Source organism: Pelmatolapia mariae, linkage group LG8 (genome assembly GCF_036321145.2).
Source record: "Pelmatolapia mariae isolate MD_Pm_ZW linkage group LG8, Pm_UMD_F_2, whole genome shotgun sequence".
NCBI classification, from domain to species: domain Eukaryota; kingdom Metazoa; phylum Chordata; class Actinopteri; order Cichliformes; family Cichlidae; genus Pelmatolapia; species Pelmatolapia mariae.
The window spans coordinates 4907613-4924513 of NC_086234.1; the positions used below are offsets into that span (position 1 = coordinate 4907613).

The 16901-nt window shown below is 40.0% G+C and overlaps 1 protein-coding gene across 4 annotated transcripts in view; it reads left to right on the top strand.

The window, feature by feature from the left end:
* Positions 1-452: 452 nt before the first annotated feature.
* Positions 453-16901, top strand: part of LOC134633630 (KAT8 regulatory NSL complex subunit 1-like) — a 41578-nt gene continuing 25129 nt past the window's right edge. For 2 of the 4 annotated variants that reach the window (XM_063482514.1, XM_063482517.1), the window contains exons 1-2: positions 6418-6924; positions 10727-12194. In XM_063482514.1, the coding sequence (XP_063338584.1) occupies positions 10795-12194 (1400 nt within the window). In that variant the 5' untranslated portion in view covers positions 6418-6924; positions 10727-10794. Of the gene's footprint in view, positions 475-2163; positions 2244-2342; positions 2554-6417; positions 6925-10726; positions 12195-16901 lie in introns of those variants that run through there. The other 2 variants (XM_063482515.1, XM_063482516.1) reach the window with 2 other exon arrangements.

Here is a 16901-nt window from a genome sequence, read left to right on the forward strand (position 1 = left end):
ATTGTGCCTTTCACCAGTGAAATATCACCCCGCCAGCTCTTATCTGCTTAGAAATACGATGCAACAGAATATAGTAAACAAACTCATGCGCTGCCATTAGCTTTATGTTTGCGTTTTTTTATTGTGCAGTGAAAACCAGTGGCTCATTTCTAAGCAGTAGTCCCCAAAAACAAAGCATCAAAATGGGAGACAGTGTAGTTACTTCGAGTGAGAACAGTCGTGTAATGGGGCAGTAAAAGGTGTGCTTCATAAATAACGGGTAAGTTGTGAAACATTTTCAAATAAAAACAATATATTTTGGGAAAATGAAGTTTCATGCTATGAACTTTCGTCCACATTTCCGCTGTACGGGCATTTGCAAAGACTGACATCTGCAGGAGCCAATAGAAAGCCTCGAACTGGACTCTCGACCAATAGCAGCGCAGGGGGGGCTGGTGTTATGGAGTCGTAAACGGTTAGTAACAGGACAAGCAGGTAAGTAAGATTTTGTCTTGTTATTTTCTTAAAATAAATGAACGCTCCGCTTGGCAGGAAAAAAACACACATTCCGTTAAGCCCCCGGTTGTTTGGCTTGAGCTGGCGGATTTTTTAAGCGCACTTTTCTGCTAAACGTGCAGCAGTCATTGAGAAGTCAGAGTGGGATCGGGAAGCAAACAAGCTAGCGAGCGTTAGCATCTCTTGCTAGCTCAGCTGGCTGCTATCTGGCAGCCTGGGAGTTCCAAACATTAGCCTGTTAGCTCCGCAACTGGAGAAACTACTGTTTGATTATGGCATAAATCTCCAGTGGCGCATTCCTTCACACAGCGTTCAGTGAAAGAGCCGCTTTTTGTAAACTTACGTTTTAATTTCTACACCAATGTGCTGACATTAGGCGACATTTAAAACTTTTTCATTATAAAAATTTGCAACGATAACGTTAGTGGATGTTAGCTTTAGCTAGCGTTAGCGTGGCAGCAGGACATTCAGATAAATAAATAAATAATAAATAAAAATAAACAGCTGGGGAGACAATACTTAAGACTGAGTCCTAGAAAAAAATAGGGGGGCGGGCGAAGAGGGTATAATTCAGAAAAAAAACGCTCAAATTCCGAGATTAAAGTCGCGCATTAACGAGAAAAATAGGATAAATAGTGTTTATTTTTAGCCAATTAATGACTTTGCTTCACTTTTGAACATTAAGCTTGAAAGAAAATCAGAAATGTGAACTCCTTGTAATAAAAGACCAACAACACCTCTTTTCAAGTATGTTGTTAAGGCAGACAACAAGCTACAAACTCATTTTCACTACGCTGTAGCGCAGGTCTACGTGCAACAAGCGGTGGGCGGAGTGCACGGACCCTCAACAGTGTACAGCACTGAAAAACGTCATGCATACATACGTCCTGCTTCGCTCTCATACAGTGCCAAATTTATATTTATTTATTTTTTACGTACACTGCGCCTTGTTTTTCATATAACCCTGGCATTGTTTTTATTTTTCCGTTTTGTTTGTTTGTTACATTTTTTTAATTGTGCCAGATTTGCAAATTAACCCTAATTCTGCGGGTTTTTTTCTCTTAAATTTGCTATAACTTTTATTTGTAAATATCCCTTTTTTTCCTTCTTTAATTTGCCTTTTTTTTTCTCAGAAATTAGCCCCACGTTTGTCATGTAAATTAGCTGTTCTTTGTGTTAAATTGCCCCAAATTTTAAGGGTTGTTCTTTCCATTTTCTACTGGGCAATTTTCCAAAGTTCCACAGTTTTTTTCCCCTGTAAGTTTGCCCCCCTTTTTTTTTCTTGTAAATTTACAATTTTTTTAGTTAGTGTAATGTGCTGATATCGATTGGTTTATGTAATTGTTTTTGCCAGTTCCAATTTTCTTTGTCTATAGCATCAGGATTGGCATCTAGCATAAGAACTGAAGTAAAATAAAAAGTAAAATCTGCTAAATCAACAACATGGCCCAACAAGGGCCTTGTGAATAAGGGAGCAGCTGATAGTAGCTTATATATCTGTAACTTACAACATGTACAAACAAAAAATTCCACAAGAGTTACAGGCTCGCGCATCACCTAACCCTCTATCTTTTCCTACTACACCATCATAGTTAAATGTATTGTCTGAAATTTTTAAATACGATTCAAGTAATCTTATTTTATTTTTATTTTTTTTTTCCATTTTAGGTGTCATGTTTTCATGTGTGGAAACCGGAAAAATGATCCCATGGATTATTGATTGGAGTTCATCGACAATGGAGTTAAAGGTATAATTGTTATTGCATTTATCTTTATTTTAAAGCCAGGGGGTGCTGCAGCCACCCTATGGCCTTGGAGAAAAGATCACATCAGGGATATAAGTAGCCTGGATTTTGAGCACCCGTGTGAAGAGCATTTGATTAGGATACTCTGTGGACATGTCCCTGTGGATGTATTTTGGTCAAGTGGGATGGATTACATATCCCTGGAAGTGTGGGAATGCCTTGAAGTCTGCAGGGATCACCTAGGAGGAGCACAAGGAAGTTGAGACATCTTTGCATCAGCTGTAACCTGGAGCAAGAGCAAATGGATGGATGGGTATTTGAAAGTTATAACAGTCACAAATCGGTTTGTTTTGTTTCTGTGATGTTTTTAGGGCACGTCCCATGAAGACCTGCGGGGGTCATTTTAGGTTAAGACAAAGCAACAACAAAAGGAAAGAAGTAATATTAGGAGGTGAAAATCACACTTTTAACAGTTACTGTGGTAAATGAATAGGAAATGGCAATCAAATTTCCACGAAAAAAAATGCAGAAATTCTCAGAAATGAAACTAGTGACAAGACTGGTTCACTGAAAAAGTTACGTTTGTAAAAAGTGTAATATTCTTATAAAAACAACAAACATTTTTGAAAATGATAGTCTTTAATATAAAAGAAAAGAAAATCCAGAAATGATCAGAGATTGAAGACTAAGTTTTTTTCTCTTAAGAAATGACAAGGTATATTTCTTTATTTTATTAAAATAATTTGCAAGAGTTAAATGGAGGTATACCTCTTGCTTCACTGTACAAGGCTAAATTAAGCATTTTTTTTTAGAAACTATGTAATTATTAATTACATAAATTTGATCTCATTAATTGTAATTAATGTTTTTTTGAAAGTTTCTTTAATATATATATTTATGTAAAATAATCTCATTCTCTGGTTTAAAAAAAGCTAAAGAAATACACATTTCCAATCCTTTTTTTTCTATCTAAAAGTACTGATTTTTCATCTAAATTTACCACTATAACCGTTAAAATTCCGTTTTATTTGTAAAAATGTTATTCTCTATGCAACTCTCCATTATTTCCTCCTTAATTTTGTTTAATTTTCTGAACAATTGCTTTCTTCCTCCCTCTGATTTCCACACACACAGATAATGAAGTGTTTATAATGCATGTCCTTTCTGGTAGTCTGATCATGCTCAGAGGCCATGCAAGACCTGTTAGAATAAGTGGGGTGCATTCATTTTTAATACTTAACAAGCATCAGGAGATCAGAGGTACTGAAACAATCTAAAATCACATATTTTTTCCATTTTCATTTATTAGTGGGCTTAAATGGTAGTGAGACAAAAGAGCATATAATGTAACTTTGTAAACATCTCAGCTCAGTTTCCCAGACATAGATTGGACCCGTTTCTAGACGAAAACACTCCTCAGTAGAGAACTATGTTGAATTTCTCTTTTAGTGTGGGAAAATGGCTGTCAGTGTGCAACGAGTCGTTTATAGGATTATCTTCTAGTGCACAGGATGTTATTAAAAGTTGTTTATTTAAATGTCAAAGAAGATAAACCAGACAAGCAAGAGACACTGGAGTAACAGTATGATCATCTAGTGATGGGCGAGTAGCTGCAGAAATGTAGCCTCCCTTAGCAAAAAACTAAACAAATAAAACCCATAACTAGTGTTTGAAAGAGAAATTTGAATCTGATATTACTTTTTAAAAAATTTCAACAAAACATTGATGTCGATGTCAGTCAACATCGCTGCAAATAGTAGCCAATAAGCTAGCCTTCAACCCAGCTGCTACTTCATCTCTTAAAAATAAAAATAATAATGAAAAGAAATTATGCAATATGCAAAATTAGGTCAAGAAGATGCAAGTCAAATTTGTTAGATGAGATAAGATAAACCTTTAGTCCCACAGGTGGGGAAATTTGTTTACTTATTTGATCAGGTATATACCTGTTTTAGTCTTACCTTAAATTGCAAAAGCTTTTGAAAGCAGAAAACAGTGGCCTGGGTTCGAGTCCAAACTGCTGACCCGTCTTTCTTCACTATCCAATTTTTTTATTTATTTATTTTTTTAAAAAAGGCAAAATAATAAAAATAAAATACAATAAAAATACTATTTTAAAAAGGGGGCTTGAGTATCACTAATTATGGTAATGCAGAGGGTTCTTCGTAGTTCAGAAGGGGCCTCTGTTGGGTTTGACTACACCCGTAAGCATGACTGATGCACATTTAGCTAAGGGAAGTAGTCTTTGTTATGTTATGTATGGCCATTTAAGAAACAAGCCTGAGTTCATTAAACCTCTGCAAAAATCTTCTTTAAAAAGCAGAAGCTCTTTGGTGGGTGTCAGTATTTTGTTATTTGTAGGAAAATTCCTACTAAATGTGGGCCAGTCATGCTTGCATGTGAGGTCGCCTCCAAAGGCCAATTTTGAGCCCTTAAAAAGAACTGATAGCATTTGAACTTAAAGCGTTGCATGGATACAAAACACTGATCTGTTAGCCCCCACCCCCACTCCCCCTTACAACTTCCCAGCCACCACATCCCCCCTCATTACTGAGGTCAGAGATTTGCATTTTTCCTTTAATTTGTCACCCATCCATATGATGGTCTTTTCATTTAAAATCAGTCAGATGTGAACATTTTTTTTTGGTCTGATCCCATCAGAATCAGTTTTCCATAATACAAAGTATTAAGAGGTTTGTCTATAATAACAAAGACTTCCTGTGATCCAGGCCCTCCCAAATGCTTCATCTGCATCTGGACATCAGTCAAAATAAAATGAAAACGTCACTTTTTTATTAAAAACTTTTAATAAAAAGTCTCTTTTTTTTTTAAATCTATTAGGCAACAATTGAAAAATTTCACAGAAACACAGGTAGGACTCAAAGTATATTATAGCAACTTTTTTAGCCTTAAACATGCTTGTATATATTTTATCCTGCAGCTGTTTTGTTTTGCGGGTAATAAAAAAAGATAGCAGTATAAATGCAACAAAAACATGAGACCGTTCTAAAGAATATGCTGATTTGTAAGTAAGTGTTTTAAAACATGCCATAGAAAGTAAGTTTTTATAATGTTGTCAGACTAATTGATACTTAACAGGCTGTGTCGCCTTCATTATAAGGATTAAATATGTATTGTGGCTCAGTACAGAACTTTCTGGTCATAAATTGCTCAAATTAGATGGTGAAAAATAAAATATCTGCCACTAGAATGCAGTGATAATAAATCATTATAATGCATAGTAATAATAATCTAATTAGCACTGTAGATATTTATAATAAATATATTAATAAATAATAAAATTATAATAAATAGGGTTAAAATACACAAACTTTTTAGAAACTTTATTTCTTGTTGACCTAACATGTTGCTAAGAATGACATATTCATTAACTGAGTTTTGTTTCATTTATGCCTGTTCGGACGTAGTTGGCGCTGTTTTTTGCACAATATGAAGGTTTACACGCGGCTCTGTGGGGAAGATCTCCTTCATGCGGCCAGTAACACTTGACACTAAACATAAACATATTTAAGACTGATGAGTTAGATTGATTCCCTTGTAGTTTTAGCTTCGTTTGTTCTTGTTTGGAGGTAGTTGGCGCTATGTTTGCGCACAGCGTGAGGCTTTTATTATTTTATTACACGCAACACTGTGGAGAAGAGCTCCTTCATGTGGCCGCTGGCTGCACCTCGTCATGAAGCTTGTTGTATGTAGTGTAGTGTGGTGTGGTGTGGTGTTTGTGGGCGATCCTGTTCCTGTTAAAAAGTGACAAGAGGCGCAGGCTCTGTTTGCACAAATTCTTCCAAAAAAATAGCTGCTTAGGGGAGCAGATCCAGGCTGTAGTCCTCGTTCCTGTTAGTTATTGTTGATTTTCCGCGTAAATATTTAGCGCACAGGTGGTCTTTGAAGCATAAGGGACATTTTCTGTGCGTACCGTTGGAGTAGGGGCATAGATATGGCGTGTTTAACCAGAAACAACAGCGGCCGCGGCACCAGTACAGCAAGAAAATAAAAGTGTATCCGCTGGTATCTTTTTTGAAAGACAATGCCCTCCTGTGGGATCTTCTTTTGAGCTTTTATGTCGTTTCTTATCTGCCCTTTACTCTAGTGGTGACTATGAGAAACGTCTCCCGCCTACCAGCTCTAGCACATACGCACACACTCACGCGCGCGCGCGCAGCACTTCTATGTTTGTCAGAGTCAAATCCGAGGGAGAGGAGCTAGCCGCCATTTTCTAAGCGTCTCTCCCTAAAACGAGAGAAAACGGCTCGCGGCAAACTGCCGTCTGGATTACCTCTTCCTAACCGGGAATCAGACTTTTCGGTAAAGGATTGCCGTGAAATCGCCTACGTTTGAAGTAATTTGGAGTAGAAAGGACGGTTTCGCGGCCTTGCCCTTATATTCGGCGAGGCTAGCTGGCGAGCAAGGTGTAGCTCGTTGATTCGCCCATTGCTGTATCCGGAACGAACCCGAGCGGCTCTGCGCTGTGGACCCGGGCCCCTTTTCCTCCGCTCTCTGGTTGCATTTATTATTTTTTGGATATTAATTGATGGCTGAGTGATCGAGTCAACGCGCCACATTTTGTGCGTGTGTGTGCGTGTTTAGCACCCTTGGATTTTTTTCCACCAGAAACTGCAGGGGATTGTTGCCGAAATTCCCTCGGATAGTGCAACCTCGTCACGTGGTAGGTTCCTCCTTTTTCTTTGTTAGCGAGCTAGCTAGACTTGGCTGGGTCTACCCCCAACTTCTCCGCTTTTGACACATTTGAGCCCCATTTGTTTGGCGAACTGAATGAGGACCGCTGTAGATTTAAATGTAAAAACAACAGGGCTGCCTCGCATTTGTTCCTGTAGGTCTAATTACAATGCAAACCATGTCTGCACCCTGCATTTCGCTCCCAGCGCGTTTTAAAATAAGTTCTGAGGATGGCCAGATGCTAACAAGAGGCCAGGATTCATTCTCACGCTAATTCCCCGTTTCGTTATTTATGCTCTCGTAATACATGTCAGTGCTGGGCGTTTATGCGCCTCAAACTATCAGCCCGGGCGGTGCGCACAGGTTACGCAGGCTGGAAATGTTTACGTGCCTAACTGGGTTAGCTCAAAGTTTACGGCCGAGATATTGAAGAGAGAGCTTCAAAATAAAAGATCTAATGTGTCGCGGGTGGGCAGCTTTTCACTGCAGCTGGAGGCTAAGCTTGCGGGCAGGTTGTGTTTCTTGCATCAGCAGCGTTAATTTGCACACAGTGTGTCTGAAGTGACAGGCTCCACGGAGGAGATATTTATCTGCCGAGTTTCCCTGCTGCGTGATCTTCTGCTCGCGTGTATGTTTTCTTAAGATATTCAGGCACGTCTTGATGCTACAATCAGTCTGCTCTTCGGTGGCTTCAAGGCTATGAATAGACTATTATAGCCGTGTGCTCTCAAAACGCTTTTGTAAACACCAGGAAGACATTTTGGTGATTGCGTTATGCTTGACTAAACGTTGGATGTGGACATTATTTTTGTCGCATCTCTACAGAGGCTTACTAATGGTGCAGTCGGTCCATAGGATTGGTTATTTAAATTACCCCCTGTTCTATGCTCAGCGTGTTGCATGAACTCGCTCAGTGTGTTTAAAGCGGAATGGGCGTTTTTTGTGTTTTTTTTTAAGGTGGATGAATTGCATTGCATAATCTGCTTCGGAAATACCAACATGGCGTAGTGCGCGCTGACTAGAAACTGCGGTGAAAATACTGAGAGCCGCCTCCATTCATCTCGCCCTGCAGACGCTACAGCGTACATGCAGCTCGCTTTTTATCTGCTGAATTGTGAGAAGGGAGGCTTTTTATCTAAAAGTTTAACATAGATACAAGAGATACTTGGCACGTTTGGCGTCCTTAAGGTTTTCTTTAAATTTGAATAATTTACTGACAGCTGTAATTGGGTAATAATTTAGGGAAAAGTGTAATAGGTTCAGCTGAAAATTAAACAAGAATCCAGTCAGGATGACATCATGTGCTTTGAGCTAATGCTGGGGCCTAAATCCACCTACTTACTGTAAGAAACCCTGCTGCATACTGACTTACCAGGGCACATGTAGGGCAGTGGGGTTTGGGGCAGTTTGCATTGGCTTTTCCTGTTCCTCTCTCATAAAAAGATGTCTTCCAAAGCGTATTCTTTAAAGAGCAGCCTTGTTAAGTTAAAGACAATGAAGGCTTGTTCACACAGGCATGGGTGGAGTGGGAATAATAATTTATTAGCCTGGGATTTAGCTCAGTTGTCTGTTTATTCCATCTTTGTCTTTAGCATCACCAGCCCCAAGGTCAGTGTGTGCATTTTAATTTCTTTGTACTTACCGGATGTTGTGGGTCCCTCTGTTGACAAATTATTGTTGATTTCAGTGACAGCCAAAGAATGGTTCTGGAGTGAACGATTGTATTTTAAGAGACTGAAAACACTTTTGCCCGGGATTTTCTTACCCTTCAGCTTTGCTCATGTTTTCTTCTTTAGCAGTTCACAGGTCAGCAGCATGTCAAAGAGTCACCAGTTCAGCTGATTAGGTGTTTAACTTGATCATTCAGACTTCACCTTAGCTTTTGCATTCAGAGTCAATGTCATGGAGTTTCCATTAGTATTAGTACATTTATATTGAACATATTTTAATAAACATTTAAGGTAAGAAACTTTCTTTTGGGGTGGTGGTTAGTAATTTTCCACTCATTGTACAGTCTTACAGAACCTGTACAGCAAGTATTTCTGTTTAATGTTTTGTTGTATACAGGCACAGTCTGCATTCATGTTTTTCCCATCATGATATACAATTATTATGGAGAATATATTTTTTTTAAGGTATATGGATGAAACATGGATTTTTCCTGGCTAACAGAGGGGATGGGGATACTACCAACATCAGCAAGATTAGTCAGTGTACAGTAAACACAAGGAGTTCCTGCTTTTTCCTGTTGCCTTGTTTGACAAAAAAATACAAATTCTCCTAGTATTTCTAGCCATCTTGTGAAGAAAAACATTGTACATATTAGGGGTGGTTGATATAACCTCAGCATTAAATCTTGATAATCTTGAAAATACTGAATTCTTTATTCATGTTTGATTCTTGAAGCTTGTGGGTACACGTAAACGAAGGGCATGGCCCATCCTCCTTTTCTAATGAGCTAATATCATTGATGAGAAATTGCTAATTTGAAGTGTGAATCTATTGAAATAAAGTGCCAACAGCAATAGTGTAGTAGTGACACGGCATTATATCCAGTGACACAGCAAAAGACAAATGTGGCCTTGTTTGCTTTTCCCCTGGAAATTTTAAGTATAAAATTGTTGTTTAACAACAGCTAAACCAACTTAACCTTGTAACAGTTCAGTAGCTGCACAATATTATCACATAATGAAACTGAAAAATATGTAATAACTTGTAACTTTGGTTGAGCTTTTTTAATCAGTTGCTGAAAGTCCTCCTTTACTACTATGTAACCAGATCAGTAATTTCCATCCACCCTTGTTTACATTTGGGAGCTACTAGTATCCCCTCCTCCATAGCCTTCTTTGTTTTTGTTTTTAAAGTTTATTTATTTTAATTAAAATTTTTTCCTGAAGTGGTGACACATGTTTGTTTCTACCTTTAGAGTAGAACAATTTTGTACGTTTTTTTTGTAAGGTACTGCACTTTAGTGGAGATTGTTGAAATATTTCCCTTTTAGGCACCAAATCTTCATCGCTCTCAGACATGCTTGTTGCACATAAAAGCATATTGTTTTACAGTAATGATATTGTGATGACATTATTATGTCACCATAAAAATTTATGCTGGTATGATGATCCCTGGATATATGATGTATCATGACTGATGTATGACACAGTTGTAGTGATTTTGTAATAAAAAAAAGAATACAAAAGTCTTAGAATTTAAAATATTACTGTTCGTCTTTTTCTCCTTCTTCTTCTTATTACTGTTGTTTTTATTGTTATATTGTTGTTGCAATAATATTATTGTATTCATATCATTATTATAACAACAATAATAATAATCATAATAGAAGAAGAAGTGTGGACAACAAAAATTTCACTGTGCAAGCAGTGGTTTGAATAAAGCATATTTTTGTGTATACTTGGTTGCTGAACACAATCACTAAAATACTGCATTTATTGCATCAAATATGGTTTCTCATATTTCAAGAACAGGTCTTATGGTTCCCTCACCTGAATAATTTTGAATGAATGAATAGAAATGACACTTATGGAGCTGCTGGTTTCAGTTTTAAATGAACATAGGTAGTATCTGTATGTTTGTTTACACCTTGTGATGAGGCACATCCCTGTATAAGGTTACTAATGTTATCTCCTAAGCGCCGATGGGAAATATACCACACAACTCCCTCATGTGAAATAGTATCAGAATTTGATGATGGGTGGTTTTTGGTCATAAGGTGACTCTTAACTTTATTTCTTCTTTTCTGTGTTTTTTTTTTTTTTTTTTTTTTGTCCCTGCAGGCTGTCCTCAGGTGGGGCAGTAAGCGGGTGGAGTGGAGCAGGCCGCGGTGCCCGTCCCTCTGCACTGCATGGCTGCGATGGCGCCCGCTCTCACCGACGCCCCAGCCGAAGCTCACCACATCCGCTTCAAACTGGCTGCCCCATCCTCGAGTCTCTCACCAGCCAGTGCAGAGAACAACGGTAACGCCAGCAACATTCTCATCCACAGCAGCGGCCCCGCCAAGTGCAAGGCCACCTCCGAAGAGTGTCCCCTCGACTTTTGTGGCGGAGGCGGTAACCAGGAACAGCAGCAGCCACAGGCCCAATCTGACTCTGTGTCCCAGGCCTCTGCCCTGGGCAAACTCCAGCCACTTGTGGCTTCTTATCTTTACCCGGATGTGACACCTGTCCCTTCAACTAAGGAGTCAATTAAGCTGCAAGGAGTCCTCATTAAACAGTCTGTGCTGAAAAGCCACAGAATACTGCCCAACTCTCTGCTCAACGGCAGCGGAGACTTCCTCAGGAAGAGGCAGGCGATTGAACTGTCGGGCGGCCAGCTCAAAAGTCTCATGAGTGGCGGCACCAACGGAAGCGGCCAGCCCATGGCACCCGTCAACGGCCTGGCCAAGAAGCTGGCCACCATGTCCAGCTCTGGCTGTGTGGTTGCGGTGAATGGCGACAAGCCTCCCGCCACCACAGACTCTCAGCCCCAGAACCTGCCCTTTGACTCTGAGACCTTGACGGCGACCTTAACGGGGCACATCCCTTTGAAAGGAGCTCTCAAACGGAGGCATTCCTCTGGGGTTTCTCAAAACACAGATGGACAAAATGTCGAACCACCAGTGCTTCAGTCAGCTGCACTTTCTCCCTTTACCAGCGGCAACCCTAACCCAGTTGAACAGGCGAATTTGGAGGAAGCAGATCCAGATACCCCTACGAGTCAGCCACAGGGTTCTGATGGAGAGAGGCCAGGCAGCAGTCAACAGGGCTCACCGCCATGTACTCCTGCACCTCCCATACCCTGCGGTTCCTCCTCAGATAGCCTCGACGCTCATGTAAGAGAACGCACTCTTATCAATAGCAGCCGCCAGGCCGAGCTCGAGAGCCGACTGCGACGCCTGCACAAACGTCTTCAGGTGGTACAGGCAAAGCAGGTTGAGCGGCACATTCAGCAGCAGCTGGGTGGCTTCTTGGACACGGCCTTGAATCGGCTACTAGGCAGCAACCGGAAATCAGAGACTGCAACCCCCACAGCTTCATGGAGGACCGGGCGCCACTCGTCAAACAACCGGGACGGTCTGAGTCGTTTTCTGAAAAGTGGCTCGATGCCCTTGGAGCTGGAGAGGTTGTATTTGAGTGGCTCAGCCAACCTTCATTCAGCAGAAAGCGCCTTTGACTCTGATGTAACAGAGAGTAGCTCTGGAGGGGACTCTGACCTGGAGGAGGAGGAGCTGTCCCGAGTGGACATTGAGCAGCGGCATGTCAAAATGTAAGTCACCCTCTGAGACATCAGGCTGTCAGGGAGTTTGTACACAAGCACACAGCTGGTTAGAGCCTTCAAAGACTCGAGGTGAACACTGAGGGAAAGAAGTCTTATGTTGGAAAAAGGTTTTATACTGAAGCTCCACAGAAGGATTAATTTAAAATTTGGCTGCACTGTTTGGTAAAGCCACAGTACTCTGACATTTCATGGTGCTGAGAGTTGTTCAGTCCCTATATTTCCAGGGAAAGTTTCTTGCTGCAGTTTTTCTGTTATGCCATTCCAGGTGCTAGTGACAATTGTAACCACATAGTCTGCCTCAGTAGTTGTTGGGTAAAACTCCAGGAAGGGGTAAGAGGTACGATTCACCCAGAGAGAGAGAGCGTGTGTAGTTGTGTGGGTGCTATCCTGTGGAGAACGAACCGGCTCGAATGGACTTGCTGCCTCCTGAGAGGGCCTGAGCTGAAATCGAGCGTTGTATTTATTTGCAGGGCGAAAAAGTGAGCACCCACAGAGCACGTCACTGTTTTGGTTTAAAACTGAAACCTAGTAGGAACGTAGAACTGCAGGGGTGGTGGTGGTTTTTGCAGAAGGTGTGAGTTTTATATTTTAACATGCTGCCTGTTGTGACGTCAGGTTTCCCTCAGCCGGGAGGGTGGCCTGTGCATGTACTTCATGGGAAGTTCACATCAGAGAACGTCTTTCTGTGTCATTAGATTTGGGGAAAATGGGGGTGGGGGGGGTGTAGAGCAGGTGGTGTTAGCAGCATTAATGGAGTTACTGGCCTGTTGAAGATTGGGTAGATTATTAACAAAGCAGTTAAGATCACTGATTTTTATTATCCTTTCCAGTGTTGACTTTAGACCTTTGACCTAAATAACTCCATAACGTAACAAGAAGCTTGTGTCCTTAGCATACACGACTGAGGGGTTCAGTTTTGGAGCAAATGGTTTTTGAATGTTTTCTGTGGAGATCATTGGGGGTGAGAATATGTTGATTAAGTTATAAATATACTTTATACATTTTCTGTCTTGTTCAAACACAAAAAGAAGCAAATCAATTAAGAAAACTAAATATGATATGCAACATAAATAAAACATAAGTTAAAAAATTAAAGGGGAAAATAAATGTAAATAAAATAATTGATTCAACTATAGAGAGAATAACTGAAAATGTAGATAAAATACAATAGAATGCCAGAGAAAATAAAACAAGACAAAAATGTTAAAAAAAAAATAAGGTAGAAAATTGGGGAAAGTAACATTAAGCAAAATTGAAAATTAAATAAGATATGTTAAAACCCAGGATAAGAAGTTCTCTAATGCTTTTAAAATGCCTGTATAAAGTAGTAGTACAAGTAGTAGTCATTTAGGTAATAAGGGTGAATATGGCAGTTCAGAGTTGCATGTTTGTAATGAAGTGAAAGCTGTCATGTCTGCAGGGGGTTCCCAAAGTTATGTTCTTAAAAATACTACGACAGGGTTTTGTTTTTTTTTTTTTGTTTTTTTTAATTCAGTCTCCTTTGTTTTCAGTAGTGGATACGGTTTGCCAGGAGGTCATCAGGGTCATGGTGATAGAAATGGGAAGTTGTGACATTTTAGATGGCTGTATTATTTGTGAACTCATAGCTGATAGTTGCATCTTGTCAGTGAAAATGCCAGGCAGAGGAAACAGTGTGGAAAGGTTGGTTTAATTAGAGGCCGTCAAGGCGAATTGGTGGATCAACTTAACGCTTTCTTGTAGCTCTAACTCGGCACATTATAATGTAGGCATCTCTTAAATTTCCCCAAGTAATGATGATCAAAAGCACTTTTCACCAAGCACCTGAAGTACTTCAAGGTATTATTTGAGTTTACGTGTTGGGCTCGGTTAGCTCTTTAGACATGATGTAAATGACTCATACTGAGCTCATTACATTCAGTGATTTCTTTCTCTAAAGGGGACCAATCATCATCTAATAATCAGCTGAAATTCCCAACAGTGGCTTCATCTTTTCTTCATCTGCTTCAGTTAATCTTCTGTTATAGCCAACATGATACGTCTTGTTGCTGCTTTACCATGAAAGCTTTCCAGCCACCAGCCATCACAAGGCTTTTATTGTGAAGCAGCAACGGCTTCTTGGACCCTTAGTCACTCTTAACAAGCACTAACTCTTCGGTGAATTCAAGCAGGTCTCTGTAAATACATGTACAGTTTTCCACAGTTTTTTCCCCCACTCTGTGAAATGCTGGATTTTAACCTGTATGGTAAATGACACATCAGAACTTGTGAGTGTATGACCGTTTCTAAATGTTGTTTTGCTCAGAGAAGATCACTAATCAGTCATTGGCTAACAATGTTAACCCTACTGAAGCAAGCTTAGGGCCTACGGGTCTGTGCAGGAGATGTGTTAAGCAAACAAGTGTCGTTTTTCACTCATGTATGTGACCTTAACCTGAGAGCAACTAGTTAAGCTTTGTGTTTGAGGGCAGCAGTGTGCTCTTAGCCTGAATTACTTGAAATTTTATCAAGTTTCAACTTAACAAAGAATTGGTTTCACCTTGGATTGATTATAGATAAACATCCAAATTTCAGTTCTTTTAGATAAATCATGATTATTTAACACAGACTGTGGAAATATAAATAGATTAATTGAACTCAAGAAACGTTAACACCTGTGGTTCCCAAGTAGTGTGCTCTAGGTAAGTATGAGTGTGCTACAGGATTTGTGACAACCATATGTTGCTGTGATATACAACAATTAAGTATTAATTCATTTGTTGCATCAGTACATGAAAGCTACCTGTCTTGCGACTTTAGTGAGACAAGGGATATCAACAGGGCTCAGCTGACGTGTGGCATCTGTTGTGAGGTGTTGGTTAATGCCACCATGATGTCAAGCTAGCTGACGAGGCATTTGGAAACGAAATATCTGCCAGTTAAAAAGAGTGCTGAATTTGAACCAGAAGGCACAAGACTGTTGGGTTGGGTTGGGTTAAAGTATCAGAAGCAGGGATGGAGTTGAGGTACAGGTTGGGCTGTCAGAAGCCGCATTACAATATCAAAAAAGAATGAACAGCAGATAAGAGTACAGGTGTGCCTTGAAGTTTTGGTTTTGCCGTTTGTGCGTGCACAAACCAGTGGACTACATGACTAAGGGTTGCTGCTCTCACTATTCAAAATGCTAGTTTGTTAAACTATTTGTTTTAATTGATAGTAGTTAGCTTCTCCCCTGACAGACAGAAGTGCCTCTCTTGAATGCAGATGAGTGACTGTAACTTCACAGTAAACAGGTGTTTAAATACTGTTATATATTTGTAGTCAGCAATGCACATAATAGTGGGTTTACACTAAATATTAGTGTTTTATTAATGTCCAACACCAGTTAGCTGCTGGCTCTAAGGTGCTATGCAGCCACCCACCATTAGCCAGACAGGCAAACAACCGAAGTAAGAGGAATTACACCCCCACAAAGTAGTGTGGGTCTGCACTAGTTTGGTGTAAAATGTGAGAGTAGACTGATATCACTTAGCTGGAGCAATGTTTAGGCCCAGTGTGGACTCTTAACATGCTTATGCTCACTCGCCAAAGACAAATTTTGATCTTGGAAAAGCCCCTAAAATATACAGCTGGTAATTTGAAGACATTACACATGACAAGTTTTAAATTTTCAAAGCAGAGGAAAATTCTGTATTTTTTTTTTGTTCATGGTGATACCTGCTAAGAAAATATGCAATATAAAACTTTTAATTGGCCTCTGGAGGGCGACTACAGGTGTATGCAATGTAATTGGTTTGCAGTAAGTCGGTGTTTTCCTAAGTCATCTGTGCATTTTCCTGTTTGTTTGTTTGTTTTTTTTGGGGGGGGGGTCACATTGATCGTGAGTAAAATAAAACCACATAAAATCAAACTTCTTTTTTTTTTTTTTTTTTTTAAATAACATGCCTGGTGATTTTCCTTGGGATAGAAGGTCAAAACCTCTTCTGTAATCAAGGAAGAACACGGACATTGTGTAGCTGTTCATTCAGTATATTTAAAAAATAAAAAAACCCAAAAAACTGGTTCCTAGCTCCCAGCCCTGTGGCTCTGAAACCTTAGCTCCCTTTGTGAACATGTTCGTCTTCCTGGAAATAAGGTGTGTGTGTGTGTGTGTGTGTGTGTGTGTGTGTTTATGTACATATAACCATGAAGCCACATTTTCACAACTGGCACTTTGTCTCAGTTACCAATTACTGGCTTACAGCTTGGTACCACTCAACACTACACTCACAATGTAATGTTGTCTTCTTCAGGCCAGCAGCACCTCAATTATTTAATGTCAGCCGAGTTGACAGTGTTGTGTAAAATAACCTATTTGGATGCGTTGCATTACTTACAGCTAATCCCATCATCGCTGTCTTTACTGTAGACGTGGTTTCTCGTATCTCAGAGGATTGGGGGGCCAGCCAACTGGCCAGCATCTGGTGCAGGCTGTGAATGTGACGTCTGTCCATCCCGCTTTCCTTTATAAACTATTTGCAGAATCACTTGGATGCATTAGATTAGGCCTGCTACACTGCATTGAGAAATGAGTGGGCACTTTTTTTTTTTTTTTTTCTCGTTTCTGAGGCAACAATAAACGCTCATCAGGAAATCTCAGATGTTACATAATGCCTCGTAGACAGAACAATGAAAACGTCTGCGTATTTGCACTCAGGTTTGGGGGCTTTGCATGTTTCAGTTGATCAAACTGTGCTT